The 26,569-nt window shown below is 37.8% G+C and overlaps 1 protein-coding gene across 1 annotated transcript in view; it reads left to right on the top strand.

Annotated features, from left to right (window-relative positions):
* LOC121430548 (intraflagellar transport protein 172 homolog) overlaps positions 1-26,569 on the top strand; it is a 45,983-nt gene that overhangs the window by 3,233 nt on the left and 16,181 nt on the right. The window contains exons 2-24 of the mRNA XM_041627852.1: positions 1,967-2,110; positions 3,521-3,633; positions 4,662-4,847; positions 6,346-6,648; positions 7,096-7,219; positions 8,018-8,176; positions 8,882-9,034; positions 9,860-9,963; positions 10,597-10,795; positions 11,661-11,726; positions 12,724-12,825; positions 13,820-13,956; positions 14,549-14,741; positions 15,348-15,440; positions 16,476-16,553; positions 17,794-18,042; positions 18,746-18,824; positions 20,355-20,475; positions 21,310-21,544; positions 22,611-22,708; positions 23,050-23,185; positions 24,038-24,154; positions 26,377-26,519. Coding sequence (XP_041483786.1) covers positions 1,967-2,110; positions 3,521-3,633; positions 4,662-4,847; positions 6,346-6,648; positions 7,096-7,219; positions 8,018-8,176; positions 8,882-9,034; positions 9,860-9,963; positions 10,597-10,795; positions 11,661-11,726; positions 12,724-12,825; positions 13,820-13,956; positions 14,549-14,741; positions 15,348-15,440; positions 16,476-16,553; positions 17,794-18,042; positions 18,746-18,824; positions 20,355-20,475; positions 21,310-21,544; positions 22,611-22,708; positions 23,050-23,185; positions 24,038-24,154; positions 26,377-26,519 — 3,332 coding nt within the window. The remainder of the gene's footprint in view (positions 1-1,966; positions 2,111-3,520; positions 3,634-4,661; positions 4,848-6,345; positions 6,649-7,095; positions 7,220-8,017; positions 8,177-8,881; positions 9,035-9,859; positions 9,964-10,596; positions 10,796-11,660; positions 11,727-12,723; positions 12,826-13,819; positions 13,957-14,548; positions 14,742-15,347; positions 15,441-16,475; positions 16,554-17,793; positions 18,043-18,745; positions 18,825-20,354; positions 20,476-21,309; positions 21,545-22,610; positions 22,709-23,049; positions 23,186-24,037; positions 24,155-26,376; positions 26,520-26,569) is intronic.

The following is a 26,569-nucleotide window of genomic DNA, read 5'->3' as shown; positions in this document are numbered from 1 at the left end:
TAAGAAGAAAAATTACCAAGTGAAATGATTACACATCAATTGAGTTTTCTTTCACCTTTCCATTGATACCAAAATTACTTCAAAGGGCTCAAAAACAAAGAAGTTAGAGCCCGTTGAAGACTTGGGTTCAAAATGGTCACAAAATGGTCACAAAAATCGGTTATGCACTCCATTGACTTTACATTAAGACAATGACCACAAATTTGGATAAATATGCGCGACTTAAACTGGAATAACTTTATAATTTCTTGATGAAAATTTGAGTTCTTGGTATCATTTGAAAGGTCTTTTTAAGGGCTTTCAAATGATACCAAATTCATTGAGATTTGAGGATTTTCATTTTTTTTGTCACATACCTATACACACGATTCAGGGATTTTGTTGAGAAAGGCTGCATTTTGAGGCCGTCACACGAAATGCCCTAAATTCATTATTTTACCATCATTATTAGTCAGATTTTTTTATGAATACCTGTCTATATTGCATGTGTAAAGTTCCTGCTCGTTGCGTATCTTCTTTTACTAGAATCGCGCATCAGATACGCGGGTGCGCAGACTTGGGAGACCGCGCAGACATGGGGGAACTGACCATACCATATTTCTCATGAAAAAATGAAAGAAAATATAGGATTTTCTTGAAAAAACCTCGGCTCGGGCTGTCATTTTCAGATTGAAAAACAAATGAAATGGTACCCCATGTCTGCGCACTCATTCACTTTGCACACGATTCAGGGATTTTGTTGAGAAAGGCCGCATTTTGAGGCCGTCACACGAAATGCCCTAAATTCATTATTTTCCCATCGGATGTGAGTCAGATTTTTTTATGAATACCTGTCTATGTATTGCATGTGTAAAGTTCATACTCGTTGCGTATCTTCTCTTACTAATACTAGAATTGCGCAGATATGCGGGTGCGCAGACTTGGGGGAACTGACCATACTTGAAATATTTTATAAAGTCATGAGTACCAAGTTCAAGAATTTGAAAGGGAAGTAATTCTAGATGAAGAAAATGAATAAAGTATTATTGTGTGTAATGACTGAACAATAATAACAGAAATTTTTTATTCAAAACCAGTTTTGTTCATCAATTTAATTTAATTTAATGAGACCTAATTTGTTATTTATAGATTGAGTCATTAAAGGCTAAGTAAAACTAGCCTGGACAGCACGCAAATCGCGTGATTTGCATGCTGTCGCCAAGTGGAAGACAAAGAAATCAAGATGGCAACGTAAACACGGCCGTAAGCTCTTCCCATCTTTTCGTAACATTTATCTCTTTATTTCTTTTCACAAATGATATTTGCATCATTTGTCTAACGATAAGTAGGCTGTATTTTTAGTTGCAATGACTTATTCATCTTCAATTTCAATTCCATCTCAATATTTCATGAATGTTAAATCTTGAAATGGATCGCCATGTTTCATGGCGGAGATTCGACATCCCCATTCCCTTTGTTCGACAAAAGTCAATGCGTGCGAGAACCGCTGAATTGCGTCGCACCTCATGTCAGAAAAGGAGAAGGGTTAGTCCCATCACAGACACCATTCACCAGCATAATTTGGTGTATAGGTTAAGTGTTTGCCTAAACCCAGTCTTGTGTTGTTTATAAGTCTACCCCCCTCCACCTGTGTAAAAAAAAAATCTTACCAGAAAAAAATGCCATCTTTTTAAATTGACAACTTTTCACACTCGTTAAATCTGGTGGTCCCACCCCCCCCCTCCCTCCAAAGAAGTGACCCGTTATGATAATGGTGTCAGCGAACTACATGCATGTACCACAGTATAAAAAGAAGGGAAAAAAATCGTGATCGTGAAAGTGCTTAAATTTTAATCCATGTCTGACCTACATGTAAATAATTGTCATCAAAGCCATTTAATTTAAATCACCCAGTTTATGCCAAAAATATATCATTGTGGGATTGTTTTATTGTAGTTGTATTCTTATTTCTATTTTCTTTGTTTAGGATGGAGCAGCGAAAATCACTGCGATGGCTTGGGCACCAAACAACACCAAGCTTGCGGTGTGTACGGTGGAACGGGTGGTGCTTCTCTTTGACGAGCAGGGCGAGAGAAGAGACAAGTTTGGCACCAAACCACTAGATTCAAAGGTAATTTAAATCTTTTTCAACTTGTAAATACCATGTGAGTAAGAAATAACTTGACACCTCACAAATCCTCAATTTAACCCTAACTAGGCCGGGGTATTTTGGGAGTTCCTATGGCCGGGGGGGGGCCTCCCAGGCCCCCCCCTAAGATCTCGGCCGTCGACCGCGCGATCGCGCCGAAAATTGGCACGCGGGTTGTCTGGGACATAATCTACAAGATTGTATAGTAATTTATTTCATGCGAATCACTATTAAGTGGTTATGCTAATCTATGCGTAATTAGTATGCGAAATCAGACTTTTTCCTCTAACTTCCTAAATAAAGCTCCAAATGTACTCATTTTTGGTATAGAAACTCTTTGTGGTGTCCTTAGCAAGAATACATGAAAAAAAATGTGATATCAAATCATTTTCTTATGTATTATATTGTTTTTTGCAATTTCTTATGTATTTCTTTGGTTTTTTTTACCTTTTGTTTTTCATTGTTTTTTCAATGAAATTTGTTGGGGACTCTTCTGTGATCATAAAAATCATAACATGAATAAATTTAGACTAGCAAAACTAAAAATAATCATACATTTATGAAGTTTGGTTGAAAACACAATTTGCATTGACTTTGTACACGAAATCATGTTTTTGAGCAATTTTCGGTCTGACATGCACTTACATAATGTTGCGTAATTTCGGAACCACGTACCCGGGTGACGCAAAATTGGTCTCAAAAGTTGCGTAAGACTTGAAAGATAAAACTCAGCGAGCAGCGCGGTCAAAAAATTTCGCACGGCAAAAATATCGCGCAATTCGTTGAGGGGGGGCCTCCGAGGCCCCCCCCCCCCGGCCTAGATAGGGTTAAGTATAAAATTATGTGATGACTGCATAAACCTGAAACCATTCAATATATATATTTTCATTATCGCATAATTTTGATGATATAAAAAATATGCCCAGCACTATTATGGCAACCTTAATTAATGACAGTCATAATTAAGAACAAATTATCTTGAAATGTTTAATAAGCTTGGGTAATATGTCTGAGGGGTTTATTTTCAAGTGGTCTACTGCCAATTTGTCCAATTACCAACTCGTCTACTATCATTTGATCTGCAATCAGTTTGTCCACTATCCACATGGTCTAATTGCCATTTCGTCCACTCACCATTTTAATGACCAGCCTTGGTCCGATAGCCATTTAGTCTATGTACATGTAGCATATGGCCTAATGAGACTAAGTGTTAATTGGGCAGAATGAACGAAAATAAAAAGGATATTAGACCAAGTGATTATGAGATGAAACATTCATACAAGAAATGGTGATTAGGCAAAGTTATTTATAATGGCAATTTACCGTCTGAGGTAGCTCATGGGAGTCCTTGTGTAAAATGAAATTTGGGCCTTTCAACCTTCCCCCTCACAGTACGGTAAGAAGAGTTACACAGTCAAAGCCATGGCCTTCTCACCAGACTCTACCAAGATAGCTATCGGACAGACGGACAACATCATCTTTGTCTATAAGATAGGCGATGATTGGTAAGTAGACCATAATCTTCCCAGTATCGCATCGCATTTTGCTGCACATTTTTAAAGACTGCGACACAAAACTCTGTTGTGTAGTGCATACTTTTACATAGGACTGTACAGAAGGTAGTTCAATGCTTTTGTGTCTTATGACCAATAAATGCTTTGAATTTTTGGTTGAAACCTTTTCGTTTTTTTTTTGGTCAAATTTTTCCTCTGGGTAAAATGTGCCCCCCCTTTTTGGAAAATCCTGGATCCCCCCCTTGGTCATTACCATATGCTTTTATGTTGGTTTACATCTTGATGAGATGACAGGGTCTAAAATGATACATGAATTCTTGGTCTTCAAAGTTTGGTTCTTCCCCTCCCCTCATACACACTTTATGTACGATCATTCTCCATTCCCTGGGGATCATTTCCGCCTGGCATATCTGCGCTACTGTTATGTGTGTGCCCATAATGGAATGTAAGACGTGATATAAGACAGTCCAGCATATCATATATGATCGTAATGAAGTGATGATGATGGTGACTACAATGATGATGTTGATGACGATGATGATGATGATGATGATGATGATGGTGATGATGATGATGATGGTGATAATGATGATGATGTTGATGATGTTGATGACGATGATGATGATGATGATGATGGTGATATTGATGATGATGATGTTGATGATGATGGTGGTGGTGATGATGATGATGATGATGGTGGTGGTGATGATGATGGTGGTGGTGATGATGGTAGTGATGATGGTGATAATGATGATGGTGATGATGATGACGATAATAACAATGACAATGACGGTGGTGATGATGATGACATCAACGATGAAGCTGATGATGGTGGTGATGATGATGATGGTGGTGGTGATAATGGTAGTGATGATGGTGGTGGTGTTGATAACAATGACGATGGTGATGATGATGACATCAACGATGAAGAAGATAATGACGATGACAATGATGAAGCTGATGGTGATGATGATGCTGCTGCTATTATTAAGAAGTTTACCATTTATTCACATTAACAGGGATTCCAAGAAGGTCATTTGCAACAAGTTCGTCCAGCAGAGTGCCGTGACCTGTCTCATCTGGCCACCGGAGAGCAATATCGTCTTTGGTCTGGCCGACGGTAAGGTCAGGGTGGCCAACCCCAAGAGCAACAAGTCCTCCACGCTCTACGGGACGGACTCCTACGTCGTCTCCATTGCCCCAAAGTAAGTGTGGCTTAACCCATGTCATAGGGTGGGTTTCCAGAAGGAAGGTTCCAGTTGCAGGAGCAGAATAGCAGAAATTCCCGAAAATAAATTGCACCTTGAATTTCCACCAACTAGGAGCCCTCGTAGGGAATTATTATTATTTTTTGTTGCATTTAAATGCATCTGTGGGTGTTTTGACCTGGCAGATGTTTCATTGAGTTATTCATATAGTTATGCCTGACTTTTGACACGGCTGGAGCATGTTCTCAGGTGCTCAAGTCAGGTACACAGGGCTATATCACATACATGTAGCACAAGAAAGGATCACTAGTTGTGCGTAAATGAGTCATTTGTGACTCACAAAGAGTTTAGTAGGTTTCACAGTACACCACGTATCTTTCTTGGGCAATTATTGGTCCTGAAATGGACCCCCAAACTCAAATGTTTCGACAAGTGTGTTCTCGTCTTTCTTCATTCTCCTCAAGACATTAAGAACACACTTGTTGAAACGCTGAGTTTTGATGGTCCTTTTCATGACCAACAATTGCCCAAGAAAGATACATGGTGTACCTTGAAACCTACTGCACTGTTCTTCTTTCACCATGAAAACCTTTAGAAACTTACAAGCAGTTTTATGAAACGCTCACCTGTTACAGTGATGCTCTTTTTTCCTCTATCAAGTTATTTTTGTTCATCATTGTGAACATTCCAAGAAAAGAATGAAATTAATGATGTGTGGAAAATGCTCTTTATCTTAAATTGATAGGAGGCTTTAGGAAGTAGTGTTTCATAAACACCATATATGACATCAGTGTTTGACGTTCACCCATGCAGCAATAAAGACTTCCCCAAAGTCAGGAAACTGGTCAAGTTCCCAGTAAAATTTCAGCATAGAAAAGTGTAATAACGCTGCTCTGAATGCCAGAAGAATGATTGATAATTTCTATGCAACACATATTAAAACATTCCATTATTTTTGTGGTAAATGATCTATCCTAACAGTTACAAAAATATTCATTACAATTTATATGCTAATGATGCTAACCAAGCAACAGTACCATTAAATAGAAAAGGAAAAGTAAACTAAAGAAAGATAAAAAAAAGGTAAAGAAAAGGGTTTATTTAAGAGTCTGTACAAGAGCTACTCTGCCCAACTTTGGCCAAAGGAAGCAAGTGATGCATCAGTCAAATTTGAGTTAATTGGTTCTCGAGCACCCTTTGTATGTTGCATGTTCAGGCAAAAGTTAGGGAAGAAATTATCGTTCTATGAAAAGATATTGAAAATATGCTGTTAAATTGCACTGATGCCTAAGTAAATGACGAACACACATTGCGCTCATTTACAACAATGATACTTTTGTAACTTGCTTCCTTTAGCCAAAGTACGGCAGCACTGTCAGATAATAGTGATTGTGAGTAATTGTGTTAAACTTGACAAAGGATTAAACAAGTAACTGGCATGACATTGTTAGTAAAGGGCTTGAAGTCACTGACCCTCCTCGTGATATGAATTTAGCCTTTCAGGTAAGGGAATCCTCTCTGGCCACGCCGACGGCTCCATCGTCCGCTACTTCCTTGAAGACGAGGGCACCGGGGAATCGCAAGGCAAGGTCGCGACCCACGCCTGCCCTCCGTACGCCCTCTGCTGGGCGGGGAACAGCATCGTGGCAGCCGGCTGCGACAAACGCATTGGAATCTACAGCAAGGAAGGGCGCATCAATCAGCAGTTTGATTTCAGTCGGGACTCGGAGGAGCATGAATTCACGGTTGCCGTCAACAACCCGGGAGGACAGTCTGTGGTAGTGGGTAGCTACAATAGGTGAGTTGTTCAGTCTAAGAGAGAAAACTGTTATGAGTGTAATGATTATCGGATTTCCATAGTCCTTTTAGTTGCAAAATATGAAACGAAATATGTAGATCATCAAATTCATAATAATTTATTGGAAATACAAGTATTAAAAAAATGCACTGAGAATATGTGCAAGGACTACCATTCTCTCTACCATATCTCTCTCTGAATGCTTGCTCTTTGTCTAGAAAATCAATTATTTTACAAAATGTCTGCTATATTTCCTCAATTTCTAAAGAATAATTTTGCTTACCAAATTTGATAGGCATGTTTGGTCATAAAGTGAAAAGTTCTTCACTAAGTGCAATTCCTATGCACATATTTTTTATGCAGTGTTAAAAAAATGGGGAGCAAATTGCGATGCGATACCAGAAATATTATTCCCTGATTTTTAATTTGTTCAATATTCTGTTGTAGACTGCGTGTGTTCAACTGGGCCCCTCGTCGCGGCATGTGGGAGGAGGCCCGTATGAAGGAGATCCCAAACCTTTACACCATCACGACCCTCGCCTGGAAGAAAGACGGATCTAGACTCGTTGCTGTAAGTCTTGCTTAAAGCCTTGGGGATTCTTTCACAAGCCATTTTGTCTGTAATTTTCCCAGTTATCTGTTATAGGCTTCTGAACTGCTTTCACCTGGTTGGGTAGGAGCAACATTGTCTGTTTCATGTTATCAGTAACTGATGCTGGAATTATATGAAACATATGAGCAGCGACCTATAAACCAACAATAAGTTGCCAGGGAAGGATTTATCTGTAAATAGCAACAATAATTTGGTATTCAAACATAAAAGTTATAAAATGAAACGCTCATCTGGAGGAATAATTTTGTTTATGCTGTCAAAATTTGAAGTTGTAAAGTTTGATGAAAGATAAGATATAAGGGTTCTTGACACCACTTTTTTGCATGTGTATGCACCATCTCTACCCTTTTGGAAGTATTCGAACTAGAGAAGTTGAGACACTGTGATTGCTAACGTTATGCTAACGACCTTGACATTAGCATCCTACCAGTACCCCCTTAACTACTGGGGACCGTTTCACAAAGCTGTTCGTAATTTAAGTGCGACTTTAAGAACGACTGGTGATCCTTTCTTGTGGTAAATGATATGTTAATAGCGCAAGAAATGTACACCGGTCGTTCTTAATGTCGCTCTTAACTTATGAACAGCTTTATGAAACATTCACCTGGGTGGAGAGTAGCCAAGTGTGAATTGACACCTTGCCAATGGGCACCTACGCCTCATTGGGATTTGAACACATGACCTTCTTATTGAAAGGCAAGAGTCAGAAACATGATACCCTAACATGTACTAATGTTTGACAATTATTTATTACAGGGCACATTATGTGGCGGTGTGGAGCTGTTTGACTGTTGCCTCCGTCGTTCCGTCTTCAAGAACAAGTTTGAGATGACCTATGTCGGACTGAGCCAGGTCATTGTCAAGAACCTATCCTCGGGCACGAGAGTGGTGCTCAAGTCTCACTATGGATATGAGGTAACTTATAATCAACCTTCACCTAAGAGATATTAGAACAGTCTGTGTTTTTAACCATTTTGTTTGTCACCCCCCTTCTATCCTCTATCCTCTTTTTTGTCTTCTTCCTTTCGCTATTTATTCATATCCATTTTTGTCTTATCTCATCTTTCTTTCTCTTTTCCAGTCTATTGGATCTTTTTAATTGCCTCTCTTGATACTAAAACATTTACAGTGTACCATGAAGACGGGAAGGGGATGGGGAGAGAAGAAATTAAAAAGCAAGTGGTGAAGTATAGTAAGCTCAGCTTACACTCTGTAATTATCATCATTCTCAGTATATTATTCTAAACTTTTGTGGCATACAGCTAGCCTATTAAAGCAATAAAGTATTCATTCAGCCCAATAATACCTTAGATGAGTAAACCATGAATGGACAATGATACTAATATGCAAAATTTATAGAGCGCTTAATATACAACGTTTTCTAAGTGCTGCATATTATTCCTAGTTTAGCATGGCTACTCTCATCTGGCCCTGGAGTATTCAAAGAGCTCCTTTCTACCGGATATCCCTGTAATTCACCCGAGTGGAGAGTGGCAAATGTAGATAAACACCTTGCCAAAGGACATGAATGCTGTGGTGGAATTCAAACCCCGGACCTTGTGCAAAGTCCAGAGATTTATCCACTGAGCCGCAACACCTCTTTCATTTTTTTTGTTTTAGATTGACGAGGTACGTATCCTTGGCAAAGACCGCTACCTGGTGGCGCACACGACCGACACGCTGCTCCTGGGTGATCTGAGCTCCAACAAACTCAGTGAGGTCCCGTGGCAGAACACGGGAGGCAATGAGAAGTTCTTCTTTGAGAATGAAAATGTGAGTAAAGAAACTATTTTCAATTTTCAAATTTCTCCACTGTATGAATGAATAATTTCATTTACTTATTTTATTGTAACTGCATAGGGTCTACTGGGAAAGCACAATGTAAGTAATATCAATAGCTCTGATAGTAGTGAATGAATAAACATATTTCTTTATTCTGTTTTTTTTCTGTTGCTGGAATCGAATTATGGTGGTGCTGAACTGTGGGACTCGGTTTTGCAACACCCCCTCCCAAAAATTTTTTTATTTAATCAATTACAGATAGATAAATGAATAAAAACTGTTGTAACACTGCATCAATTTGAAGATATTCTCCTCATTTTGCACTGCCATAATTTATCAATGATTAGATGAATTTAACCGATACAAATCATATAATTATTCAATGATGATCAGCAAAAATTTTTATGGAAATATGAAATGAATGTGATTGATTCTTTTTCTAGTCTAGTTAATTTTATCATTGCAGTACGCATGGGTGTTTTGGTAAAAGCAAATCTGAAAATTTAACAATTGAAAACTAAATTCCAGTGAAAGATCCAAATATGATTTCAGGAGGTATTTTGACGCGAAACACAAACATTGCTTGACAAATGGTTCTAATTAGAACTTACACTATTGAAGTCTGGATGTTGTCTTGAAAAATATTGGCTTGACTTTGAAACCTTTTTTCTTTAAAAAAGAAGAAATTTTCTATGGGCAAAGCCATGATGTAGCACATTTTTGGCCGATCACTCGTCAGTCTTGTTGCAATACACTTTTGGGGGTTCATTCTTGCATAAATGGCCTCATGACCTTTTGACCTTTAACCTTTTCTAGGTGTGCATGATCTTCAATGCGGGTGAGTTGACCTTGGTAGAGTATGGAGCCAATGAGATCTTGGGATGTGTGAGGACAGAGTTCATGAACCCTCACCTCATCAGGTCAGTAGAGGTCATCGACCTTCAAAATTCTTTTAACCAAGTTGACCTTAAAAAGTATTGGTTGACATTGCAGAGGTCTTATTTAAAAAAAAAGTCATGAACTTTTATATGTGTTTCATGTGGTATTTTTTTATATGAATTGAAGGAACACACAGAAAGAAAAAAAATACATTTGTTTAGACATTTTTTCAAAGATATCTCTTACTGGAAAATTGAATTTTCTGTTTGCTTGGGACATTGATTCTAACATGAGTAGTATATAGAATAGGATATCTGATCACTTTTCCGTTGCACTCTTTGAAAGGGTTATTTTTTGGGGGGGCATCACTTGTTATATTAATCATATCACAGATAAAAGTAACATATGAAATCTTACAGTTCATACAATAAAAATGAAACTGGGTATTGTGACTTGCGCCTGTAATCCAAGCTACCTAGGGAAGTAATGCATGTCGATGAAGAGGTTACAGGTTTGAGCTCTGGTCACGTCTATTTGATGGTGACGTTAAAGATAGGTCCCTAATAATCATATCTGACCGAAACACATCAGTAAAAAGTTAATCACACGGTCTGTTTGTATTCCTGTAGGATTGGTCTGATTATTCCTCCTTATTTATTCCATTTTGATCATAGTGTAAGGCTTAACGAACGCAAGCAGCTGAACGTGGACGACAATAAGAAGATGGCTTATCTTGTGGACCTGAAGACCATAGCCATAGTGGACCTGGCCTTTGGCTATAACGTCGCGACCCTGGCCCATGACTCCAAGGTGGACTGGCTGGAACTCAACGAGACTGGTCGAAAGTTGCTCTACAGGGACAAGAAACTAAGGGTATGAGAAACCCTAATCAGAAATCCTTCATAGGAAGCCTAGTCCTGATCCATTATTTACTATTAGTTAAATTTAAAAGGGAATCCAGCCTTGGCCATAAAATGTTGTGTTGGGAAGGAAAAAATCAATTTAACAGAATGGTGAAAATTTGAAAGAAATTGGACAAGCAATAGGAAGTTATAGCTGCTTTAAAATTGAGATCACTAAATGCTATGTAGATTTCAAATTGGCAACTGGGTAAGTAAATTATGACAAGGGGCAAGGACAACTTTCCCATAGGCCATGTACTTTATTATCAGGAATTTGGTTTTCTCCAAAGTACCCATTCCCCTGGGGAAGTAATCTAAATGTAACCCAGGTAGTATATTGTTTTATGTCCTCATGAAAGAAAAATATAATTTGAAATAAACTTTTGGGAAAAATGACATTTTAGCCAAAATATGTATTGGAGTATATGGAAGAGTAGTCCTTGCCTTACATCACTATGACATCCCATATGTGGCCATTTGAAGTCTCCATGGGTATAGTGATTACCAATATTTACAACTTTTAAAAATTCATAACTTTCTTGTTGTTTGCCCAATATTGTTCAAACTTTCACTTATCAACTTGTCTGATTTTTTTCTTTTCGGGTTGGATTCCCGTTTAACCTAATATCCCATTTCCGATCTTGAATTGGATTTCAATATTTCATTACATGCAAACTTCAAATCATACCATAAGAAGTTAAAGAAAAATAGGTAATTGTGATGATGGTGGTGGTGGTGTTGACGATGATGATAATAATCACAACAAAAATAAAAGTTCCCATAACTTTGTTTGAATATTTCTCTCATTTATATTTTATTTTTTATGTCTTCCACAGCTCCATCTCTTTGATGTCGACACCCAGTTGAAAACCACCATTTTGAACTACAGCAGCTATGTACAGGTTTGTATCTGATGCAGCCCTATGCCATTTTCTAAATAAATGGACCTGATTGGAAACATCTCCAAAGAGTTGTGATTGATCTGATCAACTTCATCTATATGGAAATCCATCAATGTCATAATTTTTTCCTACAGAAAATGTGCACAAACATGCATTTTAGATATTGGTGTCGCTGGCTTTCCATAGTTGTGGTTGATTGGATCAATCGCAACTCTTTGTAAGATTGGGCCCAGGTCTCTTTCCGCTTCTGAAACAATAAAATAACCCTTTTTCTTCTTCCAGTCAAGTAGTTCCAAAAGTAAAGTGACATTTCTTTCCTTTTAATTGGGATAGGAAGTTCAGTGATTATCCTTCCTAGATGGCAATTCATATGCATACACGCTTGTCAAACAGCTGTATCAAATTAAAAATCTTGGGAATAGGTTAGGTCAAATGAATGTTATTTGCCTTTTTTTTGTAATAAGGCCCTCAAAACCTCTAGATTTACATTATAGTCATGTTTTTTTAATCTCAACTGAGGTCACGATTTTAAATTACTGCATATTCTCCTTTTTACTTGTAATTATCTCACGTTAAAGATAAATGCCAGTTGTGGTAACGATCTCAAAATAAGTTTGAACAGAATCCAAAGAAATGACCACCCAAGTGTTTGTATGTATGAATAAAAAAATGTGTGCCAAATGGCTCTGGAAGAAAGTGTGTAATTGCTGATAAATTAGCAAAATAAGCACAGAATTCCATCAAATGTTGAGTATTGTAATTTTTCTTAGCAATATTCATACACTGTCCCACATATGCTTTCCTGTGTTAGTGATTATGAGAATTATCAGTTTTTAGCAAAGATAAGTTTACATTAGTGTACCAGATCTAGATATATGATAATTTGGTGACAATTAACCTTGATTTAAAAGAATTTCTCATGAAATATTGATTTGCTGCAACTACTTTCTTTTACCGTATGATAACGTTTTATTTGAATTGTTGTATTTTCTTGTAGTGGGTGCCTCAGAGTGATGTTGTAGTAGCTCAGAACAGAGGAAACCTTTGTGTGTGGTACAACATTGATCATCCAGAGAGAGTAACCATGTTCCCAATGAAGGTAAGAGAATTAGAACTACACTTGAAGTACTGTGATTATCTTGTTTCAATTCAATTTGATAAATATATATTCAATTGTTACAAAGACATACAGTTATAGAGGTGTTGTGGCTCAGTGGATAAGTCTCTGGACTGTAAACCACAAGGACCGGGGTTCAAATCCCACCACAGCACTAGCGTCCTTTGGCAAGGCGTTTATCTACATTTGCCACTCTCGACCCAGGTGCAGTAAATGGGTACCCGGTAGGAAGAAATTCCTTGAATGCTCGATGCGCTGATCAGGGTAGCTGTGCTAAAGCCGGGGTAATAGTATGTAGCACTTAGAAACATTTGTATTAAGCGCTATATAAATGTTGCATATTATTATAAAACAGTTTCAGAGCACGTACATGTACATGTATGCAATTCACCTTATAATTATGATACAAAGACATTACAAGATACAAGATTAAAAAGAGCAAGACAGTATTAGAATTGGGCATTCACAAAAACACAGATGGGATTTTCTTGAATACCTCCCTTGATAAATATGTGTATTAAGTATATTGCATCAGAATTATATAAAAAGTAAGTTGATTATAAAAAGACCGAGTTATGAATGAGTTATAACAAGCAGGAGAGTGAAGACAATAATTCAATCTTTTGTCACTAAAAATTATATTTTCTTTTTATTAACATGTATTGAATTGATGATCAAAATATCAATGATGCAATCTTAATGTACTTAGAAAATGATGAAAAAGAGAAGGAAGAAGATGAAAAATGAAAAGAAGATAATGGATAATGATGACAAGAAGGAGAGGGAAGGGGAAGGCATGATGGAGGAAAAGAGTTGAACAAAAAACTAGAGGAGACAAAGAGAAAAAATAACACTTCATAATCAAACTGAATTGATTATTAAAAGGTTATTTATCTATTAAGGTTATATCATTATCTTAAATAATGTAGTTATCACCTTTTAAATCTTAAAAAAGTATTTCTTTATTATCTTTCAGGGAGATATCGTTGATCTTGAGAGAGCTGATGGTAAGACTGATGTCATCGTCAATGAAGGGGTCACGTCTGTATCGTACACCCTTGACGAAGGTCTGATTGAGTTTGGTACTGCCATCGATGATGGGGATTATGCAAGGTTAGTGCAATTATGTAATCTTCTTTATCTGTTATCTGAGTCTAGCTTGATTTTGTCTTATTTCATTCTCTGCTATCTCTTTCTCCTCCAGAATCCTTTATATCTTACCTTTTAAATATCATTCTATATTTGTTTCTCTCTTTTTGTTCTCTCTTTCTATCTCTCTCCCTCTTTCTCTCTCTTTCTGTCTCTTTCTATCACGTACATCCTCTGTAGTTGATTGGGTTTAGTTGTAGTTTTTTTTTTAATTGTCACATTGGGTATCTGAAAACTTTACTTTGTAAGAAGCAAGTGAAGCATCTTTGCATGGAGTCCAGGGGTCTACTCAATGGCCTCTGACAAGGGTTAAAAGGGGTAGAACTCTCTACCACCCCTTCCCCCCTCCCTCAACCCAACGGAAACTTAAGGCTTTTATTTCTTTTAAATGTATTTGTGCGCTTTGTCCGTATCGACATGCATGTGGACGGTACTTTTCATGCACCCCCTAATTCTGAGGTCGGAGGAACAACCGCATGTTCAACTGCAAGCCCCTTCTCTTCTATGTCAAATGCTTGTCAGTTTCCATTTTATACACAATTCCTTTTCCATCCAGAGCTGTCGCCTTCTTGGAAACACTGGAGATGACACCAGAAACAGAGGCGATGTGGAAGACCCTCGCCAAGCTATCCCTCGGAGCCAAACAGCTCCACATCGCCGAACGTTGCTTTGCTGCCCTCGGGGATGTTGCCAAGGCCAGGTACCTGCGTAAGATCAACAAGCTCGCCGGTGATATCAGCAAAGAAACGGTGAGTGGAATCTAAAACCTCATATCATAATTGTCTCGAATCAGAAATTAGATTGTGTTCATTTTTATGAGTGCTTCAAAGGAATAGTTTGGATTATCATCACCGTAATAGCTAGTGCTAAAGCATGCAAAATCTTGTGGGAAATTGATGGCAGAGACCGTGCTTCTTGTTCATGGATTCTAAAGTAAGATAAATTGCAGGTCAAGTCCTTATAGCAGTACTCAAAGAGTATACAAATATATCAGGCTTTGAGAAAGTTTTGTGGGAATTATGTGTCGGAGGTTAGTCTGGCAATTGCTATTTTCCCAAGAGGGAAATTATTAAGTTTTCAGGGGAAAATAGTTATATTGCCTGTCCAACCGATCATTAATCATTCCCACTATGCTTTTGTAGGAAATGCCTGATATATTTGTTTTATATCCTACATGTACTTTTAATAAATTAGAACCAAAATCTTTCATGTATTCTTCAAAATACTTGAACATGTGCATGTATATAAGGCTTGATGGTGCCAATATTCTGATGGATAGCACTTAATGTATGTACCAAGAGAAAGCAAAAAAACTCCTTTTTATTCTTTTTCTCTTTTTTTCATGGTTTATACAGGGAGAAGACGGTATGAATCATTACAGTGTTCGAGCCAAGCTGGCCGCTCTGAACAAGGATTTCTGGGATGCAGAAACGATCTACCTTGAGCAAGTAAGATTTTTGTTCCCGTTATCTTCTGCAGAGGAGTAGCATATTGTTGTCGGGCTGTTGAAACCTCATATCTCAAATTTTAAAAATGTTGAGAATAGCTCAGAAAAAGATTGATTTTGGAATTATGATGTAAGTAAGAACCTTTTCTTGCCTAGATACACTGTAGAGCATTAGGGGACTCTTTTCAGTAGGACTGGGAAGAATACCTGGTTTGCCTATCGATTGTTCGCCAGTGTAATTGGCTTTAAAGGAATATATGGGTTAGCTCGAGAGAGGATCACTAATAGTTCGTAATGTCGCTCATAACTTACGAACAGTTTTATGAAACACCCACCTGGTAAGAATTAATTTCCTCAAAACGCTGAAGCGTGTTGCAGCTGCTCTACGATAGCCAGAGTAATTATACCGAGTCATTTTGAAGCACTAAGCAACTCCTGATGAAGTAAGTGATAAGTTCCACAGAAGCAAGTATAATTATTCGGTTAGGGTAAGAATTACACGGGGGCTCGAGTGATTTTGCCCCCAAAATGCGCAATAGTGCCTGGAAAATCCCTTTTCACTGCAATGTTAAAGATTCTCCAATGTTGCAGATCCAGCCATTAGCTTGTGAAAAGTAGCCCCGAAAGTAATATATACAGGGGCCGCGGAACGGGGGGGGGGGGGGGGGCTAGGGGGGCTTCAGCCCCCACCCCCTCTTTTTTCCAAAACGTGTACAAAAACGCAAAAATGACCATACAATTGTGATTTTTAGCATGGTCAGCCCCCCCACTTTTGGCTCAGCCCCTCCACTTTGAAAACCGTTCCGCGGCCCCTGATATATGTATATATTTATCTACATCTGCAGTTAAGTGGCATTTCTAACGTTGGCAATGCGCCTAAACGCCCTCTACCTTCGACTTATAGTCTATATGTGTATTACAACGGAATAAACCCATTCATAGACTTCGCCCTTTAATAGGATGTATGCATATATGTAAATATTTGCCTAATAATGATGAATTATTATTCCTTGATTATTGATTGCTTCTCGATTAGAATGCAATTGACGAAGCCATGGAGATGTATCAAGAGCTACACAAATGGGATGAGGCCATCAATGTCGCACAAGGGAAGGTATGTCAATATTTCATTCTTCATGTAATAAAGCTACATATGTGAGCATTAAATTATTGTTTAGTGTGAACTTAAAGAATAATGAACATAGTTGCAGTAAGCACCGATATCATGAGTAAGTCTGTAAAAAAAACACTGTTAATTGTCATATATTCCCAGATTTAGCTGTGGTACAGTCTTTGTGAAGTCATGAAATTTGAGCTGAAAAATGATCACACTGAAGACCACTAACACTGATAAGCACATGTGGGACTACTCTATTATTATTGCATGGGAAAAGATCCCACATTTGTCTGGAATTTTTCAGCAATTTCACAGTTTCTTCCAGAACCATTTAGTACATATGTTTTCTATTCATGAATACATACACTTGGGTAGTCATTCTATTAGATTCTGTATGGACTCATTTTGACATCGTTACCACAGCTGGCATTTATCTTCAAACCAGGGTCCAGTTTCATACAGACTTGTTATCGTAACAAATGCACAATTTATGTTACAAATTTACTATCAGCCAATCAGACTGAATGATTTCAGTAGCTTTTAACTGTTATGTACATATGTACATATTTGTTGTTATGAAAGTTTTAAGAAACGGACTCCTGGGTTCAGTCATCAGAATACCACCCACTGAGTGCAGAGACGTAGTCTTCATGATAAAAACTCATTCTGTGTTTCGCTTTTGGGTCAAGGGTAACCCTGACTCGGAAACCCTATGTCTGAACTACTACCAATAGCTTATGGACGAGCAATGTAAGAATGAAGGCGAATGGTGGCAAGCGAATGGTGGCAAGCCCTTTTTTATGAACCAAAATACAAGAGAGGCTATTAAGTTATTATCATTATTATTTATTCGGCAAAATGAAAATTACATAAAGAATACGTACAATTCAAGTATCAAAGAATGAACAATGAAATTAACCACTAAAATGCCGGGGGGGGGGGGGGCAGAAATAGTTAACTGAATAACCGTGGCAATATACCTTCTGCGCCACTTCCAGTGGTTATAACATATACATACATGAATTTTAAATATTAAATAATACAGGAAGTGTTATGATCTGTCTAACTTTGGAAAACCTGAAGCTTCATAAACAGTATTTTAAATTAGTTATGAATAGATATGTAGCTATAAATGATATCATTTGTATCAAGTGCAGATTAGATAGTTTCTGAAACACAGGGAGAAGACATATTGATAGACGTAGAAACTCATTCTTGGTTTTGGTTTCATGTCAAGGGCCATCCTGAATTGGAAACCCTGCGTCGGAACTACTACCAGTGGCTGATGGACACGCGACAAGAGGAGAAAGCTGGAGAGCTCAAGGAGCACGAGGGCGATCTTCATGCCGCCATAAGCCTCTACATGAAGGCCGGGATGCCATCCCGAGCAGCGCGACTCGTTACAAGCAACGACGAGCTGATGGACAATCGTGAGCTGGTGCAGCGCATCGCGACGACGCTCATCAAGGGGGAGTTCTATGAAAGGGTCAGATATTTTTTTCGTTCATTTTAAAAAAAAATATATAGTCATATCGTCGGCCTTATGCCAAAAGGGCCTTAACCCGATTTTAGGGGTTCTGAATATTTTATAATAAATTTAAGACATTTCATGTAAAACTTAATAACTTAACACGTTTATCGAAATTGGCTTCAAAAGCAAAAAAACGACCACAAAATTTTGATTATTAGAGAGGCCAAAACCTTTAAACGCCATTATCTCGGAATGGCCAAAATCAGTTAAGGCCCTTTTGGCATAAGGCCGACGATATTTTGGAATCTCATGTATGGTTTCTATATTTTTATGTTTCTTTGAAAACAGATACTAGAGTAGATTCAACAAGACAAGAACAAAGAAAGATTATTGTAAAATAGCCTTAAAAACCAACATACTGAAGCATTTTGACATGCACTTTTCGACAGCCAATCACAGCTTGCCGTTTAGCATCCATTGTCTCTTTCGGTTCTATTATAATTGTTTCACTCCAATGAGTGCATGTCAAAAAGCTTCAGCATTTCTGTTTTAAGGCTATTTAATGATTTTGCGGTACCAAACATTATTTATTTATTTAAAAGAAAGATTAATTACTTTTCAGCACAGAAATAGAAAAGGAAATAAATTTGGGAGTCAGAATTTCTTGGCGAGATATGATGGCTGTGATGTCAGTTTTCTTGATTATTTCTCTCATTAGGCTGGTGATCTCTTTGAGAAGACAAGGGATGAGCAGAGAGCCTTGGAGTGCTACCGACGAGGAAAGTCTTACAGAAGGGGTAAGAACTCATTCCATTTTCTACCATTTATTTTGTAAATTTGCTGATCGGTCTTCGCCTGCTTTGTCTACTCTCTGTTTTGGTGTTATCACACATGGTCTGTTCCTAGCTTTCATACAACTGTTAGATAATAATATTCATAACGTGCTTACTACAGGCGTTTCTAAGTGCACTGTGTTCTGTTCATGGTTTGTACTTGGGGGGGGACACAACTAATACTGGTGTGCACCTCCAAATGACTGACCCACAGCTGTTTCATCTGCTGAACATTTTGTCTACCAGGTAATTGGCATTCAGCACATTCGCCATTTAGTCTGTTTTGATGAACTGTTTATGAATCTTATTTTCATTTGGCAAAATCATGAGTAGATGAAGTGGAATTTGGAATCTCTTGGCAATAGACAAAATGAGAATTAATGAGAATTAGAATAAGTATAAGACTAATATAATATAGACTAGTATAATACAGTGTAGACGAGATGGCAATTAGACCAGATTGATAATAGACCAAATGGGTTTAGCCCATGTGTTATTGGATTATGTGAGAAGAGTGTTCATGGTACACCATTTATTCTTTCATATTCTTTATGTCAGTCCTGAAAAGAACCACCCAAGCTTGGCATTTCTACAAGTGTGTTCTTGTAGTCTTCAGGAGAACGAAGGATACACTTGTCGAAAATTTCGAGCTCGGATGATCCTTTTCAAGACCAACATAATTATGCCCACAATAGATTACATGGTGTACCGTGAAACCATTGCAGTCTTCTTCGTCACCATGGCAACACTCAGAAGCTACATTATCTTAAAAGTAGGCCAACTGCTTGTAGACCTGAGCCCCGTCTTACAAAGAATTACGATTGATCCAATCAATCGTAACTCTATGGAAATCCATTAGTGTCATAATTTTTTCTACACAAAATTTGCAAGATGTCCTTTGAAAACGGAGGAGAACACACCAAATTGTCAAGAATCAATGAATTTATGGATATACATGCATGTCTAGAATTTCTTTTAAACAAACATGCATTTTACATGTTGACTTTGCTGGCTTTCCATAGTTGCAATTGATTGGATCAATTGCAACTCTTTGTAAGACGGGGCCCTGTACTGACCACACAGAAACGTTGTTAGCGCTAAATGCACTAACAGAGGCCCTGTTACAACTGGTAATGTGGCAACGATGCCTGTAAGTTACAACAATGCATTACTTCACAATGAAATGAATGTTTTGACTTCACAATCAAAAAGATGTGACTGGGCTTACTGTTAGCACTCTGTTAGGCTAACAACATTTCTGTGCAGCTGTCACAGGTAAATAGACCATTTAAAAGGACCATCATGACTCGTCAAATGTGCAGTATTAATTGATAATCAATGAAATTTTATCTATTTTAGCTAAGAATCTGCTCTTTCAAACTTTATGAAAACAAAAAAGTGTAATTAATTTGGCCGACTTATTTTAAGTTTTTAGCATGGTTGTCATATTTTGGCATGCAATCAATTTCTCTGCATTTTTCTGAATTATTTCAGCCGTGGAGTTGGCACGCCAGGCCTTCCCTAGTGACGTGGTGAAGCTGGAGGAGGAATGGGGAGATCATTTGGTCTCCCAGAAGCAACTAGATGCTGCCATTAATCATTACATCGAAGCAGGGTGAGTGTCTGGGGAGCAAGGCATTTATCTACATTTGCCACTCTCCACCCAGGTGTAGTAGATGGGTACCTGGTAGGAAGAAACTGCTTTAATGCTCAAACGCCCGATCAGAGTAGTCGTGCTAAAGCCGGGATAATAGTAAGCATGAAACAAGCAGTCAATTATTTGTCACTGATAGCTGTTAAAAGCTACTGAAATCCTTGCATCGGATTGGCTAAGGGCAAAGTAGTAAAGGAAAATCAATGACAAGATGCATCATGAAACTGTCCCCTGTACTACAGTTGCAGAATCTTGGAGCCATGGTTCAGTGGTTGAATTTATCTGCCTGAATTGGATTTGAACCTACTATCCTTAATTCAAGAGAAAGATGCGAGAAATATCTTGTGGTGCACTCGTGCTGATTATTAAGTAATCTCCTTGGAAACAAACTTTCCTGGGGAAAGCACAGTTCAGAAAGGAATATGTGCATGGTTATATTTTGCATGTGATCCCAATTTACTTGTTATTGTTACGTAATGGACATTCATTCTTAACTGTGGTGTATATTATATGGAATATGTTTTAATAGAGATAATGTTGTAACTTTAGGGTCCCCATGTTCTACCCTGATGCTAAAATGAATGAATAAACGCATGAACATGGTCTATAGGTCAGGGCAGTCATATGTTACAGTGACAGTGAAAACAATAAAACAACCATACATACACGTTCTTCCACCCAATTTTTTTCACCGGCATGTCAGTTGCTAGGCAAGACAAGGGGCCGGGTGGGAAATAGTTCCTATATGTCAGCACAAACCTATTCCAACTCATTATATGTTGTCGTCTTCCATAGCGCATCCCACAAAGCAATCAAGGCTGCGGTGGACTCACACCAGTGGACCAAAGCAGAGCAGATCATTCAGCTCCAGGAACCAGAAATCGGAGAGCGCTACTTCCCCGTCATCGCTAAGCATTACGTCACGATCCATGATTATGAGAATGCCGAGAGGTACTATATACAGGCCGGACAGACCAAGGAAGCTATTGATATGTACACAGCAGCCGGGAAGTGGGAGGAGGCCCATAGGGTGAGATAAGGGATGGGGAAGTGGTGATGGTGGTGGTGATGATGATGATAGTAGTGGTGGTGGTGATGATGATAATGGTGTTGGTGGTGATGATATTGGTGATGATTGTGGTGGTGGCGGTGGTGGTGATGATGGTGATGATGATGTTGATGATGATGATTTGTTGATGATGGTGGTGATGGTGATGATGAGGATGATGATGATGATGATGATGATGATAACGATGATGGTGATGACAATAATGATGATGATGGATGATGGTGATGACAATGATGATGATGTGATGATGGTGATGATGATGATGATGAGGATGGTGGTGGTGATGATGATGGCAATGATGTTGATGATGGTGATGATGATGATGATGGTGATGATGATGATGACGATGATGGTGATGACAATAATGATGATGATGTGATGATGGTGATGGTGATGATGATGATGGTGATGATGATGATGGCAATGATGTTGATGGTGATGATGATGATGATGATGATGGTGATGATGACAATGATTTTGAATTGAAGGTTTTATTATCATTTCATCGCAGCCAGTGGCTGAATTAAGAAAGATTTACAAAGTAAAAACATAATATATAAACATAAACAGTGAAATATTTGATGTAAATCATAACCGCAAATGATGGTAATGAAGTGGTGGTGATGGTGGTAATGAAGGTGATGTCATTAATAGTGATGATTGAGAATATGATGGTGATTATTATGGTGATTTTTTTTGGTCATTATGCAACAAATAAATTCTCTTGGCTCTGCTTAAATTTTTAGTTCTCATACCCCTTTGACTGTACACAAAATTTTTCAATCCTTGTTTGAGCATGTTTAAAAATGATAATGAAATTGGTGGTTATAATGATATTAGAAATAGTATGGTTAGAGTTTATGCAAATCTATATTTTAATCAGAGTTATTCTCTCTGGCTGTCTTTTGCTTCAATATTTGAATAATATTTCAATAATTTGATGTTTCTCGGTAAGTACATGACATGTATGGTTTCAAAGTTTGGTAATTTCTCAACTAATTTTTATCAACACATTTTTGTTTTTCAGCTTGCAATGACATGTATGAAAGGAGAGGACATCAAAGTTCTGTATGTCAACCAAGCACAGGAGATGGAGGCGCAGGGCAAGTTCAGGGAGGCTGAGAGGTAAGGTTATTGACTGGATGGATGGATGGATGGATGGATGGAAGGATGGATGGATGGATGGATGGATGGATGGTGGGTGGATGGATGGATGAATGTGGGCGGGTGGATGGATGGAAGGATGGATGGGGGATGAATGAATGCGTGGAGGGAGGGAGAGATGGAGAGATGTATGGATAGATGAATGGATGTATGGATGGATGAATGAATGAATGAATAAACTGAGAAATATAAAGAGATATATGAGTAATGCTAAAAAGTAAAAATAGATAAATCTAGACAAGAATGAACCAATTCTTGAGGCTTTCATACCACCGATATGTAACGTTTTGTAATTTCTACAGACTCTATCTGACCGTACGTGAACCTGACCTAGCCATCACCATGTACAAGAAACAACGTCAGTTTGATCACATGGTACGACTGGTCAAGCAACATCATCCAGATCTTCTACAAGACACTCACCTTCATCTTGCTAAGGTAAAATTTAGTTAAGAAATAGAATGATAGCTGGATTTACACATCGCTTTTTCCAGAAGATGCAAAGTTAATTTCAATTATTTTTACCTTGGCTTTAGCTTGAGCTGTGCTCACGATGTGCAACATCAAATATCTTTGTTTTAGGTGACGAACACATACTGATAATTGCCAAGTGTCCCTATTTTAAGCTAAATTCTGTTATTCACAGCAAACACTGAATTCTTGAGAAAGTCTGTAAAAACCAAGGTCAATTGTCACCATATCAAACATCCACTAAGTTTGAAGGAACTTAACTTCATAAAATCATGAAATCTATTAAAGCTGAAAAATGAGCACCATGAAGATCATATGGGACAGTGTATTATTTGTGCTTTTTATGTAGCATCCACAAGCTTTTGGTTCTATTGTATATGTTTTGTTCTAGCATTCTGTTTGTTCATGCAATTTACGACGATGAGTGCTTCATTATATCTCTTTTAATGCTATAATCTGAATTTGCAGTACCGAACACTTAAGGTGTAGCAAGAAACTTGCGATCAATTGCAAGTCTATTTTTTGTCCCTTAATCAATCATATGTTTTGCAGTTAATTGCAAATTAGTGATTGATTGCTAATTTGCTCCTTGAAACAAGAAATTTAATCTGATTTGCTATAACCTACGTTGATCTATCAGTTGTAAAATTGCAACAGAATATTTGCAATTGATTGCAAATATTTCCTTGCAACACCCCCTTATTCATTTAAAACTTAGAAAAAAAAAGAGTTGAATAGTCAGTTGAATACATGCATTTATTGATTTCTGTTACGGCTTTTGTTTCTTCATGTTTGTACACTCATTATTCTTCTTTACAGGAGCTTGAGAATGACGGAGCCTTGCGTCAAGCAGAGCAGCACTTCTTGGAAGCCAAGGATTGGAAAGCAGCCGTCAATATGTACAGGACTGCTGATCTATGGGACGAGGCTTACAGGGTAAGCATGTTTAATAAAGAAAAGTAGAATATCTGAGATTCTACTTTCAATGATGATGATAATACATATTTTTTATGAAAATGCTCATGGAACTTTTAGAAGACAGAGAGCGAAGGAAAAGGAGAGAGAGGAAGAGAGGGGGGAAGAGTACTGTCATTCAGTGCACTTCAAAACAAATAGGAATTCTGATTGCTTTTGACCCTAATAGTAACCCATTTCTTCAAGATAAATCTGCTGCAGGACATTTTTTGGACAGCGCTTCTCACTGACTTTTTATTGTCAAGTCTCGTTAAACTTTTGTCACCATTGCGACCCCAAGGTACTCTGTTCTAAAATTACTCATTAATGCAAATTTTGTTTTTAGCCCAAAGTCATACATGCATCATTATTTCTACTTTTCCTGATTAAACTCAATTTCATCTTGTTTATGGTCAGAATAATGTCATCAACAGTTTCCATTGAATAAAGTACATGTAATACAAAGAAATACTTATGAAATAAGACAAACAAAATATGAACTAGAATTTTAATTCGTCATGAGGACGAATTAGGTGATCTGTCTCTGATTTTCATGATCACGAATACAATCACCATGTTAATTGAGATCAATACGATGCTCATATTGAAAACTAAACTTTTATTACGAAAAGAACATGTGGAATACTCTAAAAAAGAGGGAAATGAGGATATGTGAAATACATGTAGGTGTAGGCGATACACATTGTACATGTTATAGGCCTATTAAAAACGATTTTAACCTACTTTATTGTGCGATATTTGAACTAATATACCTTGTAATGGTGATTAAGGAACATTTGCGAAATGTTGAAAAGAAAAAAAAAAGAAAAAAATTTATGTTCACTTTTGGGTTCGAACCCTCGACCTTAAGGATGCAAGTCTGGTGCCTTACCCATTGAGCTACACACTTCCCATAGACTTTACACATAAGCAAAACAAGAGGATCTGAAATCCAATTTTGCAAGTGAAATACGGGCATGATCCCGGCATCTGATCGGAAAACGAAGACCACACTTGCGATAGCTTACAATCTCAGCTAGAACATACTCCAAGCTCAGAGAAAACCAACAAATAGAAATGGAGATATGGCTCGCGAAATAGAGGAATGTAAAATCCAGTTTTGAGAAAAAGTCATTTCCCATAGAGATTGCACACAAAATGAGCGAAAATGACATGCCTCTATAACTTGCCATTTTTCAGGATGATCCGATCCTTAAAATGTAAATATACCCATCACAATAGAAAGAGTATGTCCTCAGCTACAACGTAGAAAAAAACTGAGCGAAAATTGACCAATATTAACAGAGTTAGAGTCAAATTTGCATAATTACGATGACGTCATAAGTAGCAAAATGGGAATTTTGAGTTCCGACGCCATTTTGATGACGTCATGATAAAATTTCGGGTCAAATGCGACATGAAATCACATCTCCCATCCATACTCTATTCGAATATGAAAAAAAAATGGGGGTCAACGGACTACTTTAAAAGCTATAATGAATTTTGTATAGGCATGTTTTTGCACATATATTGTCTATGGTTAGTGCGCGCGCGCGTGCTGTAAACTTTGATGGAGGCTAATTCCTTTATTACTTGTCGTAGAAGGTTGATCAAGGTATCAAATTGTTCAGAATTATATTATCGGTGCATTGATATAAAAAAAATGGCGATCCTATGTTTTATAGTGCCGTTACGCGCGAGAACGCGCGCGTAACCGTGCGCGCGCAAATTTTTGAAATGCTTAAAATGACCTGATTCATACTCTGTTTTGGTCAAAAAGTGATTTTGAGCATTTTAAAATTTTGGCGCGCGTACGCGCACGTTGTGACCTTTACATGACCTTTGATGACATGGGCAGTTGACCCTTGACCTGAAGTTAATGTGATGTAAATATTGTTAATTTTTGATAATTGATAATGAAGATATGATTGATAATGTGATTTTACAAAATGGCGTCTAGATGACGTCATGATGACCTTTTGGCCTTGAACTTGCTTTATACACATCACATGATAGGTCCCCATAACTGATGATATTTTGAAGATAATTGATGATGTAGATTTGGAGATTTTGTGCTCACAAGAAGAGGTGGGAAAATAAAAATAAATAATAAATAAAAAAGAAAATTCATACGAAATAAATAGTTGATCTGTCGATTGACAGATCACCTAATTATAATTCAACTTTATCCTCATTATTATTAGGTTGCCAAGGCCAATGGAGGAGCCAACGCTTCCAAGCAGGTAGCCTACCTCTGGGCCAAGAGTCTAGGGGGAGATTCGGCCGTCAAGCTGCTTACCAAGTTCGGTCTGCTGGAGGCTGCCATTGATTATGCCGCTGACAACTGGTAAGCTCGATATTGAATTGTGAATTGATTTATTGATATTGAAGGGATCC

Source organism: Lytechinus variegatus, chromosome 17 (assembly GCF_018143015.1).
Source record: "Lytechinus variegatus isolate NC3 chromosome 17, Lvar_3.0, whole genome shotgun sequence".
Lineage (NCBI taxonomy): Eukaryota > Metazoa > Echinodermata > Echinoidea > Temnopleuroida > Toxopneustidae > Lytechinus > Lytechinus variegatus.
This window is presented reverse-complemented; position numbering and strand designations above follow the sequence as displayed.